Genomic DNA, 18,416 nt, shown 5'->3' with positions numbered 1-18,416 from the left:
TACATACACATGTGTATATATGGATACATATATACATGTTACATGTTACATGATATATTACATTCATTTGTATATATGGATGTAACTCACATATATGTGTGTATGTGTGTGTGTTGTATCCCCACTATAGAATATGAGTTCTTTGAGAGCATAGACTATGTTCCTGGCCCATAGTAAATGATTAACAAATTATTATTGAATGATGGATTATTCCCTAAACTTAAATCCTTATTGACTAACTGACTTGATTGATATTATGAATTTGTGTTTAGATATAAGGTCACAGATTTTTTTACTGGCTACTTTCTTGGATATTTGTCTCCTCCAACTTTCTAATTGTCCCCACTGCTATCCATCCTCTTACACTGTAGTTGTGCGCTATGGCACATTGCTTGGGGAATATACATGGGCAATTTTCTCCCTTCTCCTCTTTCTCCAGGCCTTATATAATAGTTAACAGAATCCCTTCTAATCTATTTCACCATTTATTATCTACCATGTATGTATCAGGGCATGTCTTCCTGGGTCATAGCATCCTTTCTATTACAGAATATAAGAAGAAACCTCAGACTGATGGATCTTGAGTGCTAACTGGTTAACAGGACCAAGGTCAGACTGTATCAGAGGTTGTTTCCCTGCAGGTGATGCACAACCTAAGGTTGCCCCTACAACCTACACAAAAAGAAAAAAACAGATCCCTATTCCATCATCCCTGTTTCAGTCATAAAGCTACAGAACTGTCTCTTTGGGCTTTGAATACTGTGAAATGAACCCCCTGGGTGTTACATAATGATGACGAAAGCTAGAACCCCAAGACAACAATGTAGACAAGAGCTCTCTTGGGTCCATGACCCCATCCCAACATGCAGAGCAGTAATTACACCTCCTTGGTATGATGAATCCTCTAGTGTTTTTTAAAAACCTAGATCTAAATAGGTCAGTTTCAAAAAAAAAATCAGAGTTTTAATGTTGTCTTGAATGACTCCCCTCTCAATGAGTTGTACTGGGAAGAGACTGAATGAACCAGCATTCGCTGCCTAGTGCTCTGCCTTTCAGAGTAATTATACCATTGTATGACGCATAACTACGCTGACTGATGTCAAGGAATATTCATTCCCTTTGTCAAAAGAGAGTGCATTATAGTGAGAAAAAACACACTGGATTTGGAATCAGATAATTTGAGTTCTGACTCTGGGACTTACTAACTCTGTAACATTAAGCAAATCTCTTAAACTCTGAGAAACAGTTTCCTTATCTAAAATAGCTATAATACTTCAACCATCTCCCAGTATTATCGTGAGGATCAAATGAAAAACATTTCATAAAAACTTTATATAATTTTCAAATTAAAAATTTCATAAAAGCATAAAAAACAATGTTAACTATGAAACCCCATGTAAATATCATGTCATTAGTGTGCTTGTGCTCTATATGTAGATGAAAATGCCTACCACATCTGAGCAGCTACCCTTTAATGGATTCTTTCTCTACCATGGAAAATACAACTTGTAAATTTCTTTCATCATTTGCCCATTAGATTCAAAGTGCTCTTCTCCTTCCATTGGGTTAGCTGTGCATCGTTTCCCATCCCTGCTTTTCCCTCCATGCAGTGTCAGAATGAAAGGCTGTGATAGATGCTTACTCAGCACCTTTCTCCTGGTTGCTGTGGAAAACCCATGCCTTCCCCTACCAGCTTTCACATTCTGAGCCTCTTTCCCACTTCTGATCCCCTGATGCCTCTGTGTTTTGAACCTTATACCACAATGGGGACATCTTACAGAATGCAAATTCTGTCCATAGGAAAAATGAAAGAGCTCTAAGATGATGCAAATGAAAAGCCAGAGGAACCTCAAGGAATTCTCACCTCCCTTTTCTCTTTCCCAGTCCTCTGCTTCCTGCTGCATGTGAAGGATAGACTTTAGTTAAGTTTACCTGCGCTCATGGTACTGTAGCAGAACAATAAAATGGAACAGGATAGAATTTTCAGAGCTGGAAGGCATCCAGTTCATAGTTCAGAGAATGTTAGAGCTAGAAGGGCCCTTAGAACATGGAATGTTATAAAGGAAAAGGACCTTAAAACAGAGACTATAGAGTGCTACAGTCATAAAAAGAAATTACAGATTATCTAGCCATTTATAGATGAAAATGAGGCACAGAGGATGAAGTGACTAGCCCAGGGTCAAGAAAGAGACTAAAGACTGAGAAATTTGACTGAACCTAATTAAGGACTATCCAGATAGCACCAGTGATGAAAGATAGCCCCCAAAAAAATTCTAAATACAAAACATTCAGCTTTCAAGTCAGAATTTCATAATTTATTCTTGAAGGTGAAGAGTTGTTTTGGCTGACTTTAAAATGTATTTTTATACCAAAGAGAAGGAAAGGAAATTGTTATTTTTCACTGTCACCCAAGTAGTGTTTTTAAAAGTTTTTTTCATTTAAAACAAAGTTTGAGTATTTTTTTCATCAAAACCAAAAAAGATAGAATTGAAAATCTTTTTCCTCTGAGTTTTCACTTAGACAAGGCCTATTTTAAAAGTCCAGCTAATTATGGTGTTCTTTTTGCATGTCAGGTGAAATTACAAAGTATTATTTGTTTTTGTAATATTAGTAATTGACACATGATGGAAATAAAAGACTAGAAACAAAAATTCCTCCCAAATCACCTGGAATAATTGAAGCATAATAAGATATGATATATGGAGAAACAACCTCACACAGTGGCTGACATAACTGACTTTGGAATCAGGAAGGAAGTATTCAATCAGCAAACATATATTAAGCGCTTACTAACTGTTGGGCACTATGCCAAGTGCTGGGGCTGCCAAGACAAAAGGGAAAAAGTCTTCATCCTCATTCAGACCTTACATTCTAATGAAGAAGACAATCTATACATGTGTGGGTGTAGCAAGACATAAATCAAAAACAAGAAAGGGGGAAGGCACTAGTTGCTAGAATCACAGGGTGCCAGGAGAGATCTCACTTGAGATGATTCATGAAAGAAACCAGGGATTTCAGGAAGCACAAGAATGGCAGCAGAGAATTCCAGACAGGGGAGGCAGCCTTTGAAAAAGTATGGAAATGGGAGATGTAGTCACCGTGTTTTAGGAATGAGAAGTAGGTCAGAATGACCAGATAGCCCAAAGAAGGGAGGGGGAAAGTATGCATATCATCTAGAAAGGTTGAAAAGGACCAGTTTGTGAAGAACTTTAAATGCCAAACAAAAGCATTTAGATTTGATCCTAAAGGTAATAGAAAACCACTGCAATTTACTGAGCATGATGCAGACATGGTCAGACCTGTGCTTTGGGAAAATCATTTTGGAAGCTGTGCAGAGCATCGATGGATATGAGTAAGGGGAGGTTTGAAGGGAGGAGTTAGGAGGCTATTGCAATAGTCCAGGGGAGAGGTGATAAGAGAGTAAATTAGGAAGGCCTGGGTTCCTGTCTCACCTCTGAAACACACTGACTGCAGAGTGAGCCTGGGCAGCTCGCTTCACTTTAAATGTGATTGTGTATATATGTATGTATACATATCCATTCATCCATGTACCCATCCATCCGTCCATCCATTCACTCACCCATCTGTCCATCCATCTGTCCACCCAACCATCCATCCATTCACTCACCCATCTATCCATCCATCCACCCACCCATCCATCCACCCACCCATTCATCCACACTTGTGTGTATATCTCAAAGTAGTCTCATGTTTCTATGATTCTATGATGTGACCATCATCACCTGGTTTGATTTGCCTATCAACTCTTCATTGAATAATAAGTGTTCCTCATCTTACATTACTTACCTTCTTTATGGAGGGCAATGTACTCGTCACTGAAAAAATACAAGGATAAATAAGATATAGTTCTCTGTCCTCAAGTAGTTTACAGTCTAGAAGCTCTGGTGACCTCACTTATCTGAGATCAACAAGATTCCAATATAATATGTTAGAATCGAGTTTTGAGCACCAGCTTTAGGGTTATTTAGCTTTAGAATGCTCCTTCTCTCCTCCAGATTGACTACTGCCAGTTCCCTTAATAATTCTCTCTCCCCCATGGCTGCTTCTCCACTGCACAATACACGAATCAGAGTTTATTGCATATGGTAATAGAGACCTCTGACTCTCCAGTCTCAAACAATCCATTAGCAACATAGACAGACCTCGTTTTATTGTGCTTCACTTTATCGTACTTTGCAAATATTGTTTTTTAGAAATTGAAGATTTGTGGCAACCCTGCATCAATCAAGTGTATTGGCGCCATTATACTAACAGCATGTGCTCGCATCATGTCTCTGTGTCACATTTTAGTAATTCTCTAAATATTTTAAACTTTTCATTTTTTTATATCTGTTATGGTGATCCGTGATCAGTGATTTTTGATGTCGCTATTGTAGTTGTTTTGGGGAGCCATGAGCACCACCCATATAAGACGATGAACTTAATGGATAAATGTTATGTGCGTTTTGACTGCTTCATCAACCATCTCTCTCCTTCTTCTTCAGCCTTATTATCCCCTGAGATACAACAAGATTAAAATTAGGCCAATTAATAACCCTACAATGGCCTGTATGTGTTCAAGTGAAAGAAAGAGTAAACCCATGTGGCAAACTTCATTGGTGTCTTATTTCACGAAATTGCCACAGCCACCCCAGCCTTCAGCAACTACTACCCTGGTCAGTCAGCAGTCATCAACATCAAGGCAAGACCAGCAAAAAGATTATGACTCTTTTGTCTGCCTTCTTTCTCCCTGTCTATCCAGTTCCTGCCCATCCTTCAGGGACCATTAAGTCTCATTTATTATCTAAAGGGTTTTCTCTGTAATGCCAACCCACATGAATATTCCTTCCCTTCAGTAAGTCACTTTGTTAACAAGCCCTGCTATGTGCCAGGCATTGTGCTAATCGCTAGGGATACAAAGAAGGGCAAAAAACAGACCCTGCCCTCAAGGAGCTGACAGTCTAACAGGAGAGACATCATGCAAGCAACTATGTCCAAACAAGATATATACAAGATAAACTGGAGATAATCTCAGAGGGAAGACACTAACATTAAGAGCCAGTACAACGTGATATATTAGGAAATTAAATACTCCTGTGTCTAAACCATTAATTTTTTGTGGCCTTAATTTATTTTTAGTTTTCAACATTCACTTCCATAAGGTTTCAAGTTTCAAATTTTCTTCCCCTCCCTCTCCTACTCTCTCCCCAAGATAGCATGCAATCTGATATAGGCTCTACTTATGCATTCATATTAAAAATATTTTCACATTAGTCATGATGTAAAGAAGAATTAGAACTAATGGGAGGAACCACGAGAAAGAAGAAACAAAACAAAACAACAAAAGGAGAGAAAATAGTCTGCTTCCATCCACATTCAGACTCCAAAGTTCTTTTTCTAGATGTGGATGGTATTTTCCATCATGAGTCTTGGAATTGTCTTAGATCCTTGCATTGCTGAGAAGAGCTAAGTTCATCAAAGTCAGTCATCGCACAATGTAAACCATTAATTTTTAAATGCATTATTTGCATCTTCCCATTAAAATCATAAAGACTTTAAGAGAAGGTATACTCTCATCATTTTTTTATCTCTCTTATGGCATTAGACAGAAATAGCCAGTGTGCTACAGTGGCTTGGAATCAGGATATCTGAGTTAGAATTCCACCTCTGAAATTGAACTAGAATAATTCACTTTACCTCTCAAAGACTCAGTTTTATTCCATCTGAAACGAATTGACAGATTTGCCCTAGATACCTCACAGAGCTGTTATGAAAAAAGTACTTTATAAATAAGCTTTAAGGTGCTAATAGAAATGTGAATTATAGTTATTATAACAGATACAAAATAAATTCTTGCTGATTGAATTATCCCTTTTAAACAATTTTGGTTGATCATGTTCTCAAGCTATGAAAGATAAGTAATTTCTTTAGAATTAGTAAATACTCAAATCTGCCTTCCCTGGTATACAGGATGTAGTAGAATAATTTTCTGTGCATGTTTTTTCTCCAAGTAAGGCCCTATAAATGGATCTGAATTCTTTTGAACCATGTCTGGAATATTACAAAATTGGAACTTAATGTAGGAGCTGGACTTGAATGTTTCAAAATGACTTTTCAAGGTGCCCAAAAGCAATACTCAAAGAAGAGAATTGCTTTGAAAGGAATGAAGAGGTTTAAAAGAACTGAAAATCTTCCCAAGGCAAGGGCATGGAAGAAGCCCTTAAGACCCCATCACTTGGCCTGCTGCACCCTTTCAAATTGATGTAGATGCTCCTCTGTCTGAGCAGCATGAAAGGTAAATCCAAAGGAGAAAATGCTGAAATGGATGAAGTGTACAGGAGTACAAAGAACCAGTTAGTTTCCAGGGAAGGATGACACAAAGCTGAGCACATTCCTCAATTTACATAAAGACTGTCAGAGCCACAAGAGCCCATCCATATATAATAAGGCTCACCAGCTTATGGGCCTATTTTGAGGGGCTCCCCAGGAGAGGGCTAGGAGGTGGAAGGAAACCCAAACAATACTCCGATGAAATAGGACCTATTCTCGTATATCCAGCCTATTATTTCAACACTTCATCATTTGAAGATCTATGATTTTGTCTAGAGCTTTCCTTCCAAAAATCCAGCTATCATGACATCTGTACCTTAGGAGTCCATCTTTAAGTTGCTGTTCATAAAAAAAAAATGAGTCACGGTGGTGGTGAACCTCATCAAACTTAATTTGGCTTGTCCTTAGACAATACCTTAGACATACCATTATATCATCAGTCCCATCCTTGAAATCTTTCCATACTGGTAGGACCTTCCAGAGCTTATGCTCTGGTGGCAGAGTCTTCAAGAACCTAGGATCACGTCCAAGTCACAAGGAGACATCAGGAAACCATAAATTTAGAGCTAGAAGAAACTTTGCAGCTCATAGAGCAGTGTGGTATAGTGGAAAGAACCTTGAACTGTCTCAATGAACTCAAAGTCTAGAACCCAAGTTTAAGTTCCAGAAGTGGCACTTATTGCCTATGTGACTTTGGGCAGGTCACTTCCTGTCTTTGGGCCTCAGTTTCCCAATCTGAAAAGTGATGGACTGTGACTAGATGATCTCTTAGGTCTTTTCCAACTCTAAATATAGCTAGTTCATTAGTTCCCTCAGTTTTGCCTAGTTTCTGCTTAAAGAACTCTAGGCTGAAGAATACTCTAAATACCATGAAGAAAGGCCTTTGTCTCATCTAAACATGCTTCAGCATTTAGCACAGTGCTCTGGATAGTATAGATTCAAAAAATAGAATTGAGTCAACTATCCTTTTAACAGTCACAATTATTCCTCATATTGTATTCAGGTTTCTGCAGCATTCTCCCATGGACCACTTCAAAACATCTTTTGCCTGCTTTCTGGTAGCATCCAGGATGTGAAGGTCCTGTTCATCTGAAGCATGGGCACCATGCAAGATGGCAGGTGTAGGGCAAGGTCTGTCTTCTCACTCTCCCTTTAAGCCTTGGACCCTAAGAAAGGGGATTGGAATTTTGTTCTGTTTCACTTGTCCTTTTCAGTTCTAGGCTCGGAAAGTGGAGTCCAGGGACCCAGAAGGTTGAGCCAAGGTGATTTTTGAGGTCACTGGGATTCCAGGCTGGGATATTGCTGTCAGCTCAGTAGGAAAGCCCTGGGGATCCAGGGTGCTGGGATGCAAGCCTAGGGAGGGCTTTGGACTTGGAAATTGGTGAGACTATGCTTTATAAAAACTGAGCTAAACCACAAACTGAATCCCCTTCTCTTTCCTAGAAACTGGAAGGAGTATAAGGGGGATCATGCCCCCAGGTGCTGGGGGGAAATATGTGTATGTTGTTTCTTGCAACAGCTTGGAAGTAAATTCCTTTATAAAAGCTAAAAATAAATTGTTAGACTGGCCCAATGTCTGATAAAGTGATGTTAAAGTAGAAATACCATCTTTCACTATATCTCTCATTTGTTAACCATATTTTCAGTCACTATTTATTAAGTGCCTACTAGCAGCATAGCCCACTGCTTAACTAGTCCTGAGGATGATACAAAGATAAAGAAAACATCACAATTGCTCTAAAGGAGGGGATAAGACAGATCTCTCAAATTGCTATAATACAAATTGGAATATGATAATTGCATAAGAGGAGTCAAAATCCTATGAGATCAGATGTCAGAGAGATGATTTTCTGCTTAGGGAATTAAGGATGGGTTCATGGAGGGGGTACTATGGCACAGAAAAGACATAGTTTCATATTTTGATGGATACATGACTTCCTCTATGTGGGCTCTCCCTCTGCCAATGAAGATTGCCATCCTTCCACATCTTCTTACTCTGCATAACTCCTGTCCTCATCTTTCTAAAGATATTCCATAGAGGTCCCATCCAACATGCTAGAGATCTTCCTCTGCCTATTTTTTTTTGCATTTTTATACACATTAAATTTTTTCAACAAGCAAGCATTTATTTTCTCCCTCTCCTTCCCTTCCAGTTAAAAAAATTTTTTAAACTCTTCTAACAAATATGCATAGTCAAGTAAAACAAATTTGTACTCGGCCATGTAAAAAATAATGTCTAATATACAATTTGAGCCCATCGTTTCTCTATCAGGAGGTGGGTAGCATTCTTCTTCCTCATCAATCCCTTAGAACTATTATTGGTCGCTACATTGATCAGAGTTCTTAATTCTTTCAAAATTGTTTGTCTTTACCATGTTATTGCTATCGTATAAATTGTTCCTCTGATTTTTTGTTGACTTATATTCAAGTCTTTCTAGGTTTCTCTGAAATCATCCATTTCGTTGTCTCTTATGTCATAAAAGTACTCCATTACATTCATATGCCATCATTCATTTGGCTTTTTCTCAATTTCTGGGCATACCCTTAGTGGCTAATTTCTTTAAGAAGAGCTGCTGTAAGTAGTTTTGCTTATACCACTTGTAATTTTGCTATTTTAATATACTTAATATACTTTATATATTATATTATTATTATTAAATATATTTATATATTAATATACTTTAATATATTTAATATACCACTTAAATTATCTGTTATCTCTCCTTCTGCCAAACATGACCAGTGTTCCTTCTTTCCAATCAGAAGCATGAAACCTCAGAGTTGAACAAGACCTTGGTGGTTATTTAGTTCAACCCATAGCACAGCATGATGCTTTCAACATCTCATACAGTCTCTGTTTGTTGTTTGTTATTTGTCTTTAGTTTTCAAAGAGGACCAATGACAGCACAAGTTATATCTTGACTTGTGTGTGAACTGGATATAAGTGAGGCAGAGTTACAGCATCATCAGCCTCATTCTCTTCCAGAGTCATGAAAATCCAGTGACAGGACAAAAGTCAAGACAACTGGTGATGGCCTGTGATACAGTGGATGAACTTGGTGTTTTCAACGTCTGATCAAGCTTTAAGTGCTGCACGGCACCTGCTTCAGCTGTCTTCATGGCCATCGAAACAAATTCTAGTCATCCTCCCATTCTTCTGGGGAAAGTCTTCATATGCATGGGGTAAACGTTCCCCTAACTCACCAACTGGTTCGAGGCCTGTCAGTTACCCTCAACATGGTTTAGCCTGTCTGCCAGCTTTATCAGGGTACAGCCATTGCACCTGCTACAACTGCTTAGAGCCACAAGTGAGAGTTGGGTGACAAATGGACACCAAAGGGAGATTTTTCAGAGCTGTTCCTAAAGTCTCTACTTGAAGACCTCCAAAAATGGGGAGCACAATGCCTCCTGAGTTAACCCTTTGCACTGTTTGTAGCCACCATGCTTCTACACAAGACAAAGAAAAGATACTCCACTTACCCGACCCAGTATTTCAGGCAGGCCCAAGACCTGACCAGCAAATACTCCAATGCAAATGAAGATGGCAGTAACCTGTCCCAAAGATCCACGGGTCTCTTTGGGTGAGATTTCATTCAGGTACATGGGGAGGACACTGAGAGCAATGCCTGTGAAAGGAAATTATTATTAATGAGACTTTGCTACTTTCTTTTAGCTACCTGGCAAGTAGGGAAATAGCCACCAAGATGGAGATTGCACTGGGCAATCAAATCTCAGGATTTCAGGGTTAGAAGGCACCTCAACAGTCATCTAGTCCAACCCAGACCTGAAGCACAAACCCTCTTATTACATTCCTAACAAGTATTCCTCCAGCCTCCATATTCTGCTTAAGCCCCAAAGGTAAAACTCTAGACAAGATGGAAGTAAAACAAAGCTAATCTCTATTTAGTATAGGAAAGAGCTTCTTTGTGTTTATTTTTGTTCAATCATTTCAATTGTGCGCAACTCTTCGTGACCCTATTTAAGATTTTCCTGGCAAAGATACTGTTTGTTTTGCCATTTCCTTCTCTAGCTCACTTCACAGATATTTAGAGTCATGGAAAAGGCTACTTCTCATATCATTTCATAAGATTCAGTGCTAAGAGATCTTGGACACCAATAGTTCCATCTCTTCATTTTACAGAGGAAAAGTAACATGCTCTAGGTCACATGGGTAGTAAGCTGCATAGACAACATCTGAATTCAGATTCTTTGACTCCAGGTCCAGTTTTCTTTCCACTGGACTATACTTTCTTTTCTCTGTTAAGTGTTAAATAGAAAGATGCTATGGAGGAGACTCATGACGCAGGTGGTAGGGATGGAGGATGTAGAATGGGCCACCTCTGTGGTCCCTTCTATTCTGAGAGTCTAAGAGTCTCTGATTCTGTTATGGTACAATCCATCAATTCCTAGATCCATTTTCCTAGAATGTAGCCAATGATCTCAATGTGTAAAGCTTTAATGTCCTGATTTGTAAGGGGAAAAAAGTTCTTTCTTCCATATCACAGTGATTTAATAAGATTTAACAGCATGATGTGTAAAGCTATGAAAACCTAAAATATTCTGGAAGTGCAGAGGAATGATAATTTTGTTTTCCAGTCACTTTCCCTTTCTTTTATGTGTTCTTTATTAATACATCCTGGGAACAATGCATGCCAAGGTATTTGTTTGGAATCTTTAGTTTCATAACCACATCTATCTTTAAGCCAAGTGTATTTTTGAAGGAAGAAAGACGGCTACCAGTTTATGTGTGAGAAACATACAAGTCCCCAAAATAGCTAGGTTTCCAAACAAGACAGCAAAGGCATTATGTAAGATGCTTAATGGGATGCAAAAGGAGGCCATTAACAACAGAAGAAGAGAATCACAGAATCAAGGAGGGACCTTACGGATCATCTAATTCAGAGGTATCTAACACGGGGCTGTGTGGGCCTCAGCCAACACTCCCTAATGAGGCTGGATCAGATTAAACCATAACTGGGAAATATTTAACAAAATAAATAAAAACATGATAGTATAGATAACATTGATATGTAGTTTTCTAACTTAATATGTGGCCCACAGAGATTCTTATGTACAGTTATATGGCCCTGTTTCTATTTAAGTTTAATACCACTGGTCTAATTAAACTTTCCACCCAATGTAGGAAATATCTCTACATCTAACAGATAGACTACTATCTTCTACCAGGAGATGGGGAGCTCACTACCTCCCTGGGCAGAGATTTATACTACTGAGAAGTTCTGAAGCTAGAAAGTCCTTCCTTCTTTAATTCACACTAAACTCTGCCCCTGTGTGTGGCAGATTGATTCTCGCTTAGCTCTATGGAGCCACAAAGAATAAGTTACTTCTTTCTTCCACACAGCAGTTTTGCAAATATTTGAAAGCAAAGATGACATCCTGCCTCCCTACCCTTCACCAAGTCCTCTCCTCCTGGTCTGAGTATCCCTACCTACATTAATGATCCTCATGTCCCAATTTGCAGTCTCTTTGGTCATCCTGGTCATCTGCCTCTAGAGATACCAGAGCATTTATCAGTGGCCTTGCCAAAATGTGGCACTGTCTAACAAAAGGGAAGAATCACACATTTAAACAAGCATGGTGCTTTGAGGGGATTTTCTTTTCATCCTCTTTATGATAAATGTGCTGGGAAAGTTATTCAGACAGGAAATAAAACTACCCACCAGCCCTCTGGGCACTATAGAATATCTAAAGGTTTAACTTGACTGAAAAAGCTGATAAAGCAGAGGATTTTATAGCTCGAAAAATGCCTTCTACAAATGACTGGCTGCCTCTGGAGATTTCGTCCTAACATTATCACGTCTCATTTTAGCTTGTAGCTGACCAAGTATTGAACTTTAATGGGTATTCTTTTCATGCCGTTCCAATCCACATCCCAATAATAAGCAGTATACATATAACAGGGGAAAGAATACTGGACTTGAAGGTCAGAAAAGTGGTTTTCAAGTTCTGCCTTCACCAATTATTAATGAGTCATCATGGGCAAGTCATTTGGCCTACACAGTTTCTATAAAAGGAAGGAATCAGACTAGGTGATGTCTATGGTTGTTTCCAGCTTTCAGTCCTGTAAAGCCTATCACATTTTAACGTTTATAGAGCATTTTCTTTGTGCAACAGTTCTTTAAGGTAAGTAGTGTAAAGATTATTAAATTCCATTATACAGATGAAGAAACGAAGACTCAGAGGATGCCATGACTTTGCCAATGGTCACACACTTTCCTAGGATATCTTCCACTGCTAGCAGAATCAATAAAACAGCCATCTCACCTCCATCAATGCCCATGATGAACCGACCCAGGATTAGCATTTCAAAGGATCCAGCTTCCTGTGAGCAAGCCATGAGCAATGCGGCTAAAATGGCAAATGCGTTGTTGACTAATAACATATATTTCCTAGAAGAATGAGAGAAGTATAGTCAGCACAGAGTTGTATCAAGATATTCCTCTTACCTCTCTGCATGATAGTGCCAAACAACTGCATGAACTACGTACTTGACAAATCAAGTAAAAGAAAAAAAGGTGGAGGAAAGTAAGAACAAGATTCAAAGTCAAGAGACTCAGGTTCCAATCCTAGCTTTGACACAAATGATGTAAGGCCCTGAGCAAGTTAACTTACTTCTTTGGTCTTCCATCTCAACAAAATCAGGGGGTTGGACTGGATAACCTCTAAGACCTCTTCCAGTTCTAAAAGTCTATGAATAGTAAAGTATTTGAGCTTACCACTATGTAACCTCACTATCAAATGAATACTAGTGACTAACTTGCTACAAAACAGGCCAGGAAACTTACCATGATGACCTGGCATTGGGCATGGCTTCCTAAGGTGAGTATGTTTAGATAGAGAGGGTGGAGCAAGGAACAATGCATTGGAAGTTCCAGAGAGTCAGATTTCAGCTCAACAAAAAGAAGAGCTTCCCAAGAATTTTCAATTATTATTCCCAAGAATTAAGCTATCTGAAAGTAGAATGGCCTACCTGTCAGGCAGCAGTGAGTTCCACCTCACTGGAGGTCTTCAAGCAAAGACTTGAGAACCATTTTTCAAGGATATCATAGAGATTTCTGTTCAAAGATATATCAGACTTGGGAACTCTGGGGTCCTTTTGAACCCTGCGCATCTGTGATTCTGTGTTTAAGACTCTAGACTGTTATAAGAGCCAACAATGGCTGAGGAACCTGATGCTGACCTTTGTGGGAAATGTTAGCTTTCCCAGGCTTACGGGGGAAATGGCTATGACACGTGGATAGCCTGAACTCCAGTGGTGGCCAAGTGATTGGGAGCACCACGGGAGTGACCTGGTGGTACGAATGTGTCAGTGCCTATTGGGAGAGCATGGCATAATAATAACAATTTATAAAGCACTTTAAGGTTTCCAAAGCCACATATGTGTGTTTATAGAATATGTAAGTAGCATGTGTATAGAATATACAAGTTACAGATAACATGTGTATATATGTTCATATACATGTATACCCATGCATACATGTGTGTATATGTACATGTGCGTACATATAAAATCTCATTTGATTTTTACATCCTCACAACAATCCTGGGAGGTAGGTACTATTAAGACCCTCACTTTGTAGATGAAGAAATTGAGGCTGAGAGGTTAACTGACTTGCCTGGTATCACACAGACTGTGTGTGTATCAATCAGGATTTGATCTCAGGTTTTCCTGACTCCAAGTCCTATCCACTATGGCACCTAGCTGCTTATATCTTGTCCAGATACTCCCCTTGCTGTTAAGCAAAGGACGGGTTATTAAAAATGTATTAGATTTGCATTTATAGGAACATTGGATCATATATTAACTCAGTCCAACTCAGATACAGACAAAGACCTCAAAGGGAGCTTTACTTTCCTAGGCATACTAAGGTGTATGCTTACTTTTCTTTTCCTTGGACTAGAAAAAAAACAAGGTTCTAACCTAAGAAAAACCACATAGACTAAGTATAGAGTGGAGGAAATAGGTCATACCTGTCTTCCAAGTTCTGTGAAACATGAAGAATGGTTCCATTGAAAGCAAACCCAAATGTGGTATATAATGGAAAGACCACTAGGATTTGAGTCACAGGACCTTGGCAAAGAACACGTACGCTAGGGTTCCTTTAATGATGAAAACTTTTCAGGAATGAATGGTGTAAAATCAAGGGTAGCAAGGGAATCAAGGGTGAAGGGCATTGTATCATTCAACTGATTAACTATAGAACCAAGTATGAATGGAAGAAAATGAGGCGAGGACAAGAGTGAGGGACTGAGAGAACAGGGAAGCATGGAGAGTCTAAGAATCACTGTGAGGATGAAAAACAGACTTAAGACTGAGCAGAAAAATGGGACAAGTGATTATAATCAGACACAGGTATTTATTTCATGATTTAATATCATAGTTCAAAGATGGTGCTTTGGTGTGATGGTATGGTCTAGTGGATAACTAAAGCAAAATGGAGATACATAGATAACGAGAGCTGGGGAGATTAAAGAGCTTGGAAATTAGATCAAGGGGAGAAGCACATAAAACATTGTGGGGGGGAAATGAAAAAATATAAAAAAATTTTTTTAAATATTGAAATTCTCAATATGAGAGTAGGGTTTGGGATAGAGAGAAAAATTTTGATCCAGTTGCTGAAATACTTAAGAAAGAAGAAAAAATTCCCTGGAATTGAAGTAATGAGTAAACAAGGGTCTCAACAGGTTCATATAGACCCATAGCTCAAAACAAAAGAATTTGCTTAGTGATGGTAGCAGAGGCAAGATCTAGCAGTGGCAATGGGGAGGAGTCAGGGAGCATGTTAAGTCTCCCACTTGTTAAGAAGAAATTGATTGACTAATTTGACAGGGAGCTCATCCACCTGCCTGTTATAACCCGGGCAATGTGTGCTTTTCATTCATTTTGGTATTTTCCAGAGGGGATGGTTAGGGTCATCTCTTTTGCCCTCTTTGCTTGCTAATATTCCAGGGTTTAATGAAATTAGTAACTTCCCTGTAAATTTTCCTTCCTTCTCTTCAGTGTTGTGATGTGTGGTCCTAATTGCTGTTACTCCAGTGGTAGATATCTTGAGTTAAATGTTTTCTAAAACTTAGTCATAAACAGAATTTTATATTCTCAATGATTTTGTCATTTATAGGACTGTAAAGATGTGGCCTGCAAAAAAAAATAATTCTCAGCAGACGCTTGCTTGTTCCTTTTCTGTGCTTTTGTCAAAGTTCCCCTCGATATACAAATGGGTTATTCTCATAAACATAAAGATATAAGAAAGGTCATGAATTCTCATTTAGTTCTTGAGTGTGTTTTATTGGGAGTAAAAGGAATTATCTCTGATTGGAGGTTTTTCTTTTTGCAACATTCTCCTCTTTAAAAAAAAAAATCTTGAGGATCAATTCAAGAATTGATTCTTCATCACTCTACCTCCAGCATGAATTTCTTCTCTATGTGTTTGGTCTGGTCATACCATTCTTTCTAATTTCATTTCTTCATTGCCATTTCCACCTCCTTAGTCCATTTGGAGCAGAAATTGTTGGTGTTGTTGAATCATTTCATTTGCCTCTGATTCTTCATGACTCCATTTGGGGTTTCCAGGGCAAAGATACTGGAGTGGTTTGCCATTTCCTTCTCCAAAGCATTTTAGAGATGAGGAACTGAGGCAAACAGGATTAAGTGACTTGCCCAGGGTCACATAGCTAGTAAGTATCTGAGGCTAGATTGAACTCATGAAGGTGAGTCTTCCTAATTCCAAGCCCAGTGATCTATCCAGTGTACCACCTAGCTGCCCCAACAAAATGGTGGGGTCTAAACTTAATGGTTCTCCTATCATTATAAATGAAGAAACTTATAAAAATGCCAACAGATCTGTTGTATTTTACATCTATTTATTGTCCCCCTAGTTTCTTCCATAAATGCATTAGGAATAATCTGGTTTACTGAGGAACAGGGCAACCAGAATATATGCCATCTTGGAGTGGGAGGGAGGGTAGAAATGGGGAGAAAATTTGTAATTCAAACTCTTGTGAAAATCAATGCTGAAAACTAGATATATTTAAAAAAATTAAATAATTTTTTTTAAAAAAAAGGAATTATCTGGTTTAGTTGGATTTTATGTTAAGCTTTCTGCAGCTTCATTTTCTTCTCAACTATTTTTCACTATTTGTGTGACAATACTTCTTTTAATCTTCCCTGTCTCCTTTCTGTAATATTTTGCAAGTGAGCTTGTACTCTAAACCAGTGTTAGGCTATGAGCAACTATTTTACATTGGTTAGTTACCTCTAAAAAGGGGGATAATCAAAGTTGGTCAAAGTATCAACTTTTGTCCATTTTCCATTACTCAGCGTCAACAGCAAGGAGTTGCTATAATCATACACAGTGTCTCAAAATGACTCTCACATCAGTAACTCACTTGTTTCCTGACTGTTAAAGTGACATCATGGGGGAATATTGTTGATTGTTCACAATATATAATGCTTTCTTACTCATTTTTTGAAAATAGTATTCAGGATGTATAGGTGTGAGGCATCCGTGTACTCTATAAACCTGTGATCTTTCATTTCTTGAATTTTATACTTTGTTATCTAACATAATTTTTATGTCTTCCTGAGTAATTATATTCACATAGAAGTCACTGCATATCAAGATATAGATTGACTTAGTTCAGAGCATCATTTCAGTTTTTATAGAATTTATCTACTTTCTCTGTAATGGATGTGGATACATACTAGTTATCATCACGGTAGCATGTTTGTTCTGGCTCATTATAAGAATGGCAAGACAAGGTGACTAAGTATCCATGAACTGATGTTTCCTATTGCCCTTTGCCATATGATGAAACAAGCTCTACCAATAATAAGACATCACAGTATGATTTTTGAGGAAGAGGGATCACGTGCTACAACTTTACATTTTGCTTAATGAGTTTATTAGATGAGCAAACAGAAGCAGCTTACTTAGCTATATTCTCACCTTCCAAGAACCTTTCCAATGAAAGTCACCGCTATTGTGCCCACGAGGCCACCGATAGCAAAAATCGACACAGTCACAGACCATAGCAGCATTAGAGTATTTTCATCTATTGAATGACCTTGTCTTTTTTCCCAAGTATCATTGTAGAAAGTCTTGATATACTGGAAATAAATGGCATATTGTTATTTCTTTTTTCTGGATCTTAGAAGCTAAAATATAACCTACACCCACAGCAACAAAAAAAAATTCTGCCCTGATGATATACAAAATACATAGGTAGTCAAGTTCTCCAAAGGGCCTCATGTTAACCAGGGAGAGGAAGTAATTTGTTCATCCCTAGGATGAGGGATGAAAACATTTAGGTTCCTAAGGTTTTAAGTCAGATTTTTTTAAGTTTTTAACTTGAATGTTCCATGCACTTTTATAAGCTGAATAACTTGTTACTCCTGTTAAAGAGAAGAGGTATTGTGCTAGCTCACAATGTCATACTAGGGAGATGGCTAAAATCATCAAAATGGAGCTGTTAGAAAAGGCAATACATATTAGGAAAACAGTGAATTAATTGACAAATTTTTTTGGCATGGCTATTATGTTCAAGACACTGCACCAGATACCAAGGGAGATGCGACATGAACAAGGGGTGCTTGACATCAAGGTCCAGTAGAAGGGATTTGTACATAAATAAATATAATATATACTATCATATATAATATAATAATGATGTGTATGTCATTAATAGGTAAGAGGAATACAGAGAGATGAGATCAGACAAGGGAGAGATCATTTCCAATTAGAAGCAACAGGGAAATCCAGGGCTCCAAAAAAAAAAAAACCAAGCAACTACTCATTCAATGTTTGAGGGGTAGGAAGAGAGGAATTCAATGACTGAGAGCTGAGGGCTTGTTGCGTGTGTCTCGACACCTTAGGATGAGGCTACAGGCCTGACATTGAACATACATTCAGTCTAGCCTTTAAAAAAAATGAGAAAACCAACTCCCTGGCACCTCCACCTGGCTCTCATCCCTGGATCCCCTGTGTTTAGAGTGGCTAATGCCACCACTGCCCCCCACCCCTCCACCATAATATATTCAGTCTTTGCAGGATCCTAGAGGACAGGGG

At 38.4% G+C, this 18,416-nt stretch overlaps 1 protein-coding gene across 3 annotated transcripts in view; it reads right to left on the bottom strand.

The window, feature by feature from the left end:
* The window catches only part of SLC2A9 (solute carrier family 2 member 9), a 313,753-nt gene that overhangs the window by 256,718 nt on the left and 38,619 nt on the right, over positions 1–18,416 (bottom strand). For all 3 annotated transcript variants that reach the window (XM_036763747.1, XM_036763748.1, XM_036763745.1), the window contains 3 exons: positions 17,298–17,458; positions 12,616–12,740; positions 9,811–9,956 (listed from right to left, as the gene is read on the bottom strand). In XM_036763747.1, coding sequence (XP_036619642.1) covers positions 9,811–9,956; positions 12,616–12,740; positions 17,298–17,458 — 432 coding nt within the window. The remainder of the gene's footprint in view (positions 1–9,810; positions 9,957–12,615; positions 12,741–17,297; positions 17,459–18,416) is intronic.

This window comes from Trichosurus vulpecula, chromosome 6, assembly GCF_011100635.1.
Source record: "Trichosurus vulpecula isolate mTriVul1 chromosome 6, mTriVul1.pri, whole genome shotgun sequence".
In the NCBI taxonomy this organism is placed as follows: domain Eukaryota; kingdom Metazoa; phylum Chordata; class Mammalia; order Diprotodontia; family Phalangeridae; genus Trichosurus; species Trichosurus vulpecula.
Note: the sequence above shows the minus strand (reverse complement) of the source record. Positions and strands in the feature narration are given on the sequence as shown.